The sequence below is a fragment of the Macrobrachium rosenbergii genome, chromosome 41 (assembly GCF_040412425.1).
Source record: "Macrobrachium rosenbergii isolate ZJJX-2024 chromosome 41, ASM4041242v1, whole genome shotgun sequence".
NCBI lineage: Eukaryota > Metazoa > Arthropoda > Malacostraca > Decapoda > Palaemonidae > Macrobrachium > Macrobrachium rosenbergii.
The window spans coordinates 80,935,178-80,945,606 of NC_089781.1; the positions used below are offsets into that span (position 1 = coordinate 80,935,178).

Genomic DNA, 10,429 nt, shown 5'->3' on the forward strand with positions numbered 1-10,429 from the left:
TATATATATATATATATATATATATATATATATATATATATATATATATATATATATATATATATATATATATATATATATATATATATATATATATATATTTACAATTGCCTCTTCGAGGTCCTTCAGAGAGAGAGAGAGAGAGAGAGAGAGAGAGAGAGAGAGAGAGAGAGAGAGAGAGAGATACAAATAATTGTTCAGTTTGATCGCTCGGCTGGCATTAACTTTCAAATGCCCCCAGCGTTATCCTTGAATAGTAATCAACAGAAAGTGAATGCTTTAATAACTGATTTTAGAAGCAACCGTTATATAAATGAAATTTATTCCTTGTCACGTACCGCGCTACTGACACACTGGGTATTACTAAGTCCCTAGCTCACTAGCGCATCAGAGGAGGGGCACTTATTCACCCGGCTGAAGTGCTTTCAGAATGGAAAACTCTGTTAAGTTTGGGGAGGGCGAGAACGGTTGAGGAGTGGGGGAGGGGATGGCCTGTTGTTACAAGACGCTACGCTACAAGTGCGCATGTCGGGAACTTTTTTAACTTTTTTTGTCACATTCTAATAACCACAGGCGCAAGACAGACGCAAGCAAGATAAACGGATATTGTTGTCTCCCACTCTACAAGGTAATCCTTTTTTAAAACTGATACTGAGATTACCGTGCGCGGGCTGGTGGGTGTGCAGCCACCTAGAGAAAAAGAGAGAAAGAGAGACACCCCACAGTTAGTAGTGGGAGTGAGTTGGACGAAGGTGGTGTTCTCTCCTGCGTGGGATCGACCCAACCGTGGAAAGGAAAAGGTGCCCTGAGACCATTTACTTTTATTTTCTGTGTTGCGCGCTTGGGCTGCTTCGGCGTGATCCAAATTAGCCGTCAAGTCAATCGACGGTCTGAGAAGACAAATCGTTAACTCTCTCCCTCAGCGAGTGGGAGGTAGCAGAGATAGGAAGAGACTTCCATAAACCTCTCCTCTCGCTCTCATTCACAGTCGCGACTTGGGAGCGCTAGGACCCCGAGCTGAACTGTCCTATCGCATTTAAGCTTCGGTGATAGCAGGCCGTGCCACCACTTGGCAGTCGATCTCGTTCGTCCACCAGAACTGGATAGGCACTCATATCAAGAGCGCACCTGTCCAGGTGAAGTGACTGAAGCGTTGAGACGCACGTGAACTACGTCAAGCCAGGGAAATATTCTTTCCTTGCGTTTTTCCTTTTTTATTTAAATTTCTCCTTCACCAGCGAGAGATAGCCATCGGCTAGCTTACCATACCCAAGCCAGGAGGGAGTGCGTGTCCTTGACAACCTCATCTATTCCGTACTTTCATTTCTTCTCTGGACCCAGGTAAAAAGAGGAAACCGTCAACATGCCTGATGAGAAGCTGGTCACCTTATTTGATGTCTCTAAGGTAAGTTTTGTTGTGAGCTGCCGTTCTTAATGTGGTTTTGGAGGCATGAGCCCATTTGTTATTGTTACATCAAAGCACACTGCGCTTAATTATGTTGTTTAGTAGTATAATTACTAAGCTGTTGTTGATTCATTGTTTTATTTTCTTAAGCAGTTAGTCTAAAAAGAATCGAATATGGAGTATGGCTCTGGGTACATTACACATAAGGAAAATATGAAAAAAACTACGGCATATTGTAAAGGACACAAGTAATCTAATTCCAGTTGAAGAAAAGTTTGTCATTCATTTCATTTTTTGTTATGTTACCGACTAACTGTGATTCTTTTGCTTGCATAGTGATAAAAAGGGAAGAATAACCTTTGTATTAAAGGTTAACAACATCATCATAAAATCGTCACGTGGTTGTTGGGTTACTTCCTCGATAGCCGCTTCTTATCAGGCTCAGTTTGCGACAAGTATTTTATAAAGCATTGTCATTTGCTTAGGAGTATTGCTATTTCATTTTGAATTATTTACTTTGTCCTGAAGTCAAGCAAACGTATTAGGGATGAGAGGTAGAAAGCGTGGCAGCAATTTTAGGATTTTTGGTTGTTTACCAAAGCAAACCTCTAGGCCCTTCTGTTTGTTTTTGAAGTTTTCATTGCTTATTTGAGTTTCATTAATTGGTAGGCAAGGTCTTAGGCAGTGTTTTACATCATATGACACGAAGACATTGGAATTTTCAGTGTACAACTCAAATCCTAGTTTTGAAGAACTGGGCTACGGCAAGCATAGTTAATTTGTTAATAGGTATAATTTTGTTGGAACTGCAATGTTTAAGTTATGGTTTATTATAATTTGGGCAGTAAAGCTGAATTAAAAGAAAAGCGTAATGGAATGCTCTATTTTAACAGGGGCATATTTTAGTAATGTGACCTTGGTTTAACCCTTGGGTTATGTAGTATGTTGGTCAAATACCGCGAGCAAAGCATTCGGTAAGGGACCTGCTGTTTGTAAGTCAAAGCTAAAAGACTATGATTAATAATTTACAGCTTGAGTGTTGTGTAGTATAGTGGCTCACATTAAAAGTTATTACATCATGACCTTGCAGAGATGCAGAGAATTTTAATGGGTTTTGTCGAGATATCCAGTTCTCCTTTTTTTTCGTAAACCTGTTTTGTTTGTGGTCACTGTTATCTAGGCCTATCGACGTGGTATCTCATTACTATAGCAATCTTTCCAGATATGTAGGCTTAAATGGGGGCTGATACATTTCATTGCATTGAACATGCCCCAGTGGACTTCTATAGTAGCGTAATAATAATAATAATAATAATAATAATGGAGTGCATATCTGTATGCTATTACACCAATACACCGTATATAATGTATATAATATATATATATATATATATATATATATATATATATATATATATATATATATATATATATATATATATATATATATATATATATATATATATATATATATAATATATCGCGCTCTTGTGTGTGTAACATGTACCATTCATAAATATAGTATATTTACGCACTTTTTCTTGTGGCCTTAAAAACATTTCTTCTTTCGTCAGTGTCTCGTGCCGAACACTAGTATCTTTAATTCTATCCTTTCATTGAGTATTTTGTAACGCCCTACACTTTCACCCTCTTCAATTTGACAATTTAAATTCATTAACTTTTGAGTGTACTCTCGTTTTACTCGGCGTCGGCTGAATTGTTTGGTTAGACGTTATGTCCACCTAGGAAAGACCGTTATTGTGTACCTCCCTGTGAAAACGACCGGAATACATCCAATAACAATGCTTATAGTGTTTATGTTTGCTTTATTGGTTTCAGGTCATATTATGACCCATTACTGCATGCTCCTGACCGTCGGGGTTTGTTGCAAGTACTATCGTCGTCTGGTATTTTAGGAGGGGCGTTATTCCTACTGTCGCCCTTGCTCATTCATCTGGGATCCGGACCGGTATAAGCTCGGGGAAAAAAATCATAGATTAGAATGCATCAACAATGCTAGCTCATATCTTAATTTACCCTCAACACAGTCAACTTCTGGGGAAAAATAAGATAATTCAGATTTCGGGCAATTGTCTATACAACCTTTTTTCTAGTCTTGCATAAATGATAATTGATATACGCGTTCCATTGTACGATGTTCCCCGGAGATCCACAGATCTAGAGGAAGATGTCTGGTCTGGTCTATGAGAACTGGTCTGTGAGAGGTGTTGCCTAGTAGTCGAGTAAACTGGACATTTACTTGGTACTTGAAAATACAGATATAGTGTTGGAAGAGGAGGTCAATGAGTGTGATACGTAATTGATTAGGTAGCATTTTTGTTAAATAAGAAAATTATTTGTCATCGCCTTTTATTTATTAACTGGTTACTTTCTTGCACGTTTTTCTCCACTTTTGTTTTTTTGCAATCAGTGTCAGGTTTTTATTCGATTTTTGTGATGAGTTTTTGTCCTAAAAAGTGGCTAGGTATTAGAACGGCACGTTTACCTTGGCGGGGAATTATGCTTTGTTCATGAAAGTTATATGTCAACTAAAATGCCTTCAAAGAATTATAAATAAAAGGTCATGTCGGAATTTTTTACCTTTAGTTTGAAAAAAAGGAAACGATCACTATTCCTAAACTTACTATGCCGAAATAGACCTTTAGACCAACAGTTATGGAACTTGATTTTTCATACTTGTCTTTAAGGAAAGTTAGCTTTAAGTCTCTCTCTCTCTCTCTCTCTCTCTCTCTCTCTCTTTGATAAAGGATTGGCCACTGAAGACAGTACTCGTTTTACAAGAAATGGGTGCCGTTTCATTTTGTGTATTATCTTTTACGCTTGCGTTTATATATCCTATTATTTTCCCAGTTCAAACGCCGTCATTTTTGCTGCAGATACACGTCAGGCAAATAGATAGTGAATAATTTCCTCAAATTGGCAGCTTATCAACTTCGTGTGATCTAATTGTTATCAAGTATTCGTGTCGTTAGATATTTAATTGTTTCAAGTTTGGTATGCTTTCACGAGTTCAGTTACCTTCAGTGTATTGGGTTTTCAGTATGGCTGTGATATAAGGTTTTATATACTTATGCCTGAAGATTTGTCATAAGTACTGCGATTCTGGGACAGATAACGATAGTTTCATCAGTCGACTAATTCGTGTAGACTTGGACCACGTACGAGACTTTATCAGTCCAAAACCCATGTTTGGATAAGTGGTTGTTTACCCTGACCCGACGCATGTGATCAGCAAAGGTTGAGTTGTACTTTTATAGCCGGGTCTGCCTTATGCCGCTGCAACCTGATTGAAATAGAGTATACCGAGTAATGTTGACCTTAGTGGACTCAGCATTGCTAATTTAGGCCCATAATTCAATTGAGATGAATTCGGAATGGAAGTGATGTAGTTCAGATACTGCATGCGTAATATACCGTTAACATAGACGGTACTGTACATAGTTTGAAGGACTAATTCAGAAATAGGAGTAGTACAGTGATAATATCTGCATATTTTTAGGACGGCAATATTCAGGCTGGGTTATGCCCTCAGAAAACGCCCTCAATTTATGTTCTAAGTTCGCGTAAGACGAATTCAGAAATGAAAGTAGTACGGTGAAAGTAAAATCCGTGTCAGATTTTCTTGACAATCTGTTTCTAGTTTACGATCGCCGATTATCGATCATGGATGGTGGTAAATCGACCCTAGACTCGAATTTTGACGTCGTGAAACTCAGAACTATGAATCATTCTTGCTGGGGATGAACGTTTTTGCTTAATCATCACGTTCCTTTCCTTGGCTTAGACGTGTTGTGTTATGCTTTGTCATCTGAATCACGGTATGAAGACTATACAAACATTGCATGAGGTCTCTAACATCTGGGATGGAATACAAATTATATTTCCAGTGTTTCGTTGAAGGTCACGTTTTGCCTCTTGTGATTGGTAAGTAGCCTAAATATTTAATTTAAAATTCCCCTTCCCAACCCCCCGCCTCTCTCAGACGTGTTTAAACTGTATATGCTTGGATTATTTGATGTAAGTCGTGGATTTTTCAGATGACTTCGAGTGATATGTATCTCTCTCTCTCTCTCTCTCTCTTTCTCTCTCTCTCTCTCTCTCTCTCTCTCTCTGAGTCACTGGGAGAAACTTAGTAACCTTTGCCCTACGAACTTTGGTGTCTTCAACCAGCTGTCGCCTATGAAAGCCTGTCGTTTCCAATAGAATGCGGCAGGGAATAAGAAACAAGTTACAATGAAAATGGAATTGGCGAGCCACATTTTGTTTTGACCTTTTCAGATAGCTTCTCGTCATTTTTCCTTTGGAAAATTTCATGTGACCTTGAGTAGTTTTAACTGTTTCAACTTTGACTTGACACAAATTTGTGAATGAAGAGGAAGATGATTCTTTCATCTCTGACTTTCTCCGTTCTGGATACTTGTTCTGTTGTTGTCCTTGGCCGATGGCTTTCAAACGTGCATTGAGAGTAACACCAGAATCCAACATTGGTCTGGTTAACAAGCGTAAGAAAGCAATAGAATGGTACAGTCCCTCGTTAAATCTCGTTACACTGTAGTTACAGTACCACTGTGTTGAGTTATCAATTTATCATGGCAAGTAAGACTTTTGTAAATTAAAAGTCACGTAGGATGTAGCGAACTGTTTACGTTATATTGTACAGCATACTCTTTAAAAATATATGCACTGAATATTATGTTGAATATCATGTGACTATGAGTCCAATTACCGAAATAAGCCTACAATTAAGTGTGACGTTCGAAAGTATAAAACTTAGTTTGGAATCATAATTCTCAACAAGAATGAGCCGTGGTCCTTTGTAGTGACGAAAATGCCAAACAATAAACATTGTTCATTGTACAAAACTGCCTTTGACAGGTGGCTTTTAGTTAGATATCTTTGACCTTTTCTTCGCATTGAGAGTGTCACGGACGCGCAGCAGTATTTCTCAATTGTCTTAACAAGCGTTAACTAAATGCAGGTCTGGTCTTTTCAAGTAGCTGCTAAATGACCTGTGAAAAAAGGCTGGGGTCGTTTGGTGCCACGAACAGTTTTTAGACTCGACCGTTACGAAGTGAATTTAGTATAAATTTGAACTGAGATTCAGCTGTTACGAAAGTAAGTTTTATATTTATTTGGATTGAGAATCGGCCGTTGCGGGAGTAATTTTTTTATTTATTTGAAAAGGATTTTCTTTTTTTCGCCATGTAGTTTGTGTAGTGGTTATTGTTTAAATATTTTTTAACGTGTAAAACACATGCTGGCAACGTTATATTTAATGTACATATTGAAAAGGTGTTATGTCAAAACATTTTTAAAATAATGAAGATATTCCACAAGAGACATTTTTAAAGGTATCAAGATATTTTATAATTGTCTTATTTAACAAGTAAACGATTTTTGAAACGAATAAATAAATTACATTTAACATAAGATCTTATAATATATTAGACGTCTTCTGGTAAGGATCTTTTAACAGCGTAATAAAAGAAGTTATTAGTTGGAGCTTAGTATCAATATTGAAACTAACCCCCAAAGCATCCTGGTTCTCGCCTTGAGCCTTCATGACTTGAGGCTTCATTTGGGGAGCGTGATGTTTGTTTACGAACGGCGAGTCTTGTTTATCACATACTTTTTTCCTATTTTTTACTTTGGAGCAACTTCCGGGCACTGAATAAACAAGGCTTGAAAGAAAACTACTTCAGGGAAAATCATCTGGGAATCGATCTTACGGCATTATCTTATAATTCCTATGTTGGGAAGGAATACGAGAAAAATATGTGTTTACGTTAGAATGTACCTCTTCGGGATTTAGTTTTGTTTACTCCAAGGAATTAGCTTGATTGCGGAACTAGTTATTTTAAATTATCACGACGAATGATACTAATAAATGCAATTTCATGCATTTACAAGACGGCCGTGAGTTGGTGTGTTCCTCCAGAATTAAAATTTTTGTTGCTTTTAAATGAAATGCCTTTGATTGAGAATGCAACATTAAGCAGTTTCAAGGTTGTTTTATTGGTTGCAAAGTAAAATTTTATTCCGTCTTTACACGCAAATGTTAAACAAAATAGAAACTCCGATGTGTTTTCAAAAAGGGACATTTTGTAAAATGTTTCGGCATTTACTCTTATGATTTTTTTTTTTTTGCTTGATTGTTGTGAGCCATGCAAACAACGATGTTTTTCAAAGTGAGTGGCCGAGGGAAATGTCAACGAAGGTGAAAGAGGAGAAAGGTCCAGAGGGCGCCGAGGAAAGTCACTAGCAAATAGCACCGACGTTTCGATCATCATCTGTCATTATCAGTCAAGATTAGTCAAGAGAGTTGATCCTAATCCTGAGACTCAGTAACTTGTCTTGCCCTCGGGATGTAGTGGCTCGCTCTCTCTCTCTCTCTCTCTCTCTCTCTCTCTCTCTCTCTCTCTCTCTCTCTCTCTCTCTCTCTCTCTTTTATTGCAATAGAGAACAAGTATACTTTTGTTGCAACCCATAATGTTGTACTTTACGTAAGTGTGAGATCTGAAATCAATGTTCTCTATTTTTATATGTTCAGTGATATACAAAGCAGTTTGAAGCCCTCCCCCACCCTTATATATATGTGTGATTGACGTGAAAATTCATGAATACACGCAAATCACAAGTAAGAATGATTTAAGATCCAATTTTCTCAGTTCAAATGTGTTTGCTTTGTGATACATGAACAGTTTACTCACTCAATAAGATTTAGCTTTGCATGTCATATCGCAACAGGCACGTTCGTAAGTCACAAACACTTGAAACTGATATAGGTTTATTGGAGGAAGAAAACAGCCTAGCAAGATATTGCATTTTGTGTGCATGCTAGATATATTACTTCGCTTGTACGAGTACCATGGAAGCTTTAAGGAAATGTGGATCGAAGCGACTGAATTCTGGCTGCTCTGATGTAAGCACAAATGTTGGGGCTTTCATGCACTTTGGGTGTGTGTGTGTGTAGTGATGAATATTTAAAGTTAACCTTGGAAATATACTTGAATATGAATTTATATAGATTTTACGTACATGCATGATTGAACTGGAGTGCATAAGTATCATCTACAGTAACTAGACAACCATATCACGTGTGAGAACGTACATCTGCTACATTAAAAAGCGAGATAAAAAGGGTACTTGGGATTTCTTTATGGCGTCTCAAGATAAAAACGCCGTCGGAGGTCTCACAGTGTTTCTCTATTTCAGTCTAATAAAGAATGTTGTTGAGTGTGTGAGAGAGAGAGAGAGAGAGAGAGAGAGAGAGAGAGAGAGAGAGAGAGAGAGAGAGAGAGAGAGAGGAGAGAATTTCAGTTTAACGCAATCGCATGGAGAATGAAGTTAGTTGAGAGAGAGAGTGTGTGTGTGTATTTCAGTTTAACGGTATCGCTTAGAGAATGAAGTTAGGAGAGGGAGAGAGAGAACTATAGGTGAAAGGCAGTTCACTTGAATGGGGACGTGTCCTTAGAACGCATCGAAGAATGTCTCCTCAGGAGGAGACGGGGGCCAGGGGAGGAGGATCATGCACTTTGATCCCTCACGTGTGAGGAAAAGCGAGTGAAGGGAGAACTGTTTTTTCTGTCATTCAGGCAGCTGCTAATTTTTGCTAGGGGGAATGTGAGAGATCTGTCGTGTTATTAGCATTGTATGTAAGGGGTATGATGACGGCTTTTTTTTTTGTAGTTTATTTGGGTATTTCAAGATTATTTGTGTTGGACTCCATGTTTTATGTATTTATGTATTATTTACGAATTTATAAGGTTATACATACATAAATACACACACTATATGTATATATATATCAAGGTATTATAGTCGTGAGCCTTAAGATAGTTTGCTCATAATTTATGTATACATATTAAATATACATTATATATATATATATATATATATATATATATATATATATATATATATATATATATATATATATACATATATATATATATATATATATATATATATATATATATATATATATATATATATATATATATATATATATATATATATATATATATATATATATATAGTCAAGGTATTTTATTCATGAATCTTAAACTAGTTTTACTTACAGATATAAAGATTATGTTGACAGATTTTTACGGATCTGAACATAGTTTGTGGAGTAAATAGCTCTTGCTATTTTTCGTGTACCGTTACATAAACACTTACGCCTCATGGCTGTTTGTCGGCTTATCTGCTGGCTATACTTGGAAGAGCAGCCGCCTCTCCTCAGCGGTTAGATATGTCTTGAGTGGAGAGGGCGTAATAAAGTTATTTACGTTTTTATCTAGAATATTTTTCTTCAGTTAAGCTTTTAGGGTTGATAATGTGAGTGGGAGTTATACGTAGAATTTTTAACGATAAGTGTTTCCGCTTTCAGGAAGGGTGTGGTGCGGGAAGGGTAGATTATTCTAGTTCTAACCTAAGTCTTTAGGGTTGAAGTTGCTAACCCCATACCATTTCTTAACCACGGCCTAAGATGGTACCTGATATTAGTTTGGGCGATTATGGGCATAAGAGCAAGACCGGATCACGGACCATGAGCATGCGAACACACACACACACACACGTATATATATATATATATATATATAAATATAAATATATATATATATATATATATATATATATATATATATATATATATATATATATATATATATATATATATATATATATATATATATATATATATATATATATATATATATATATATATATATATATATATATATATATATATATTCATACATAATATATATGAAATGCATTGAGCAATATCAACCAAACTTGGTATACATATGACTTACTATTTGGAAAAGAATACTGAGGGTAAGACATCCCTAGCACCGAAGGACACCAAAGGGGGTGGGGATGGGAAGACTTAGTAATTAAATCAACTTTACAGGTTTATCATACCTCATTTCAGTATACATGTGACTTACTATCTAGAGAAGAATACTGTTGGGGTAAGACATCAATGGCACCAAA

General features: G+C 36.6%; 1 protein-coding gene across 1 annotated transcript in view; it reads left to right on the plus strand.

Annotated features, from left to right (window-relative positions):
* Positions 1 to 378: 378 nt before the first annotated feature.
* The window catches only part of LOC136826920 (EF-hand domain-containing protein D2 homolog), a 59,275-nt gene continuing 49,224 nt past the window's right edge, over positions 379 to 10,429 (plus strand). Inside the window, exon 1 of the mRNA XM_067084489.1 lies at positions 379 to 1,405. Coding sequence (XP_066940590.1) covers positions 1,364 to 1,405 — 42 coding nt within the window. The 5' untranslated portion in view covers positions 379 to 1,363. The remainder of the gene's footprint in view (positions 1,406 to 10,429) is intronic.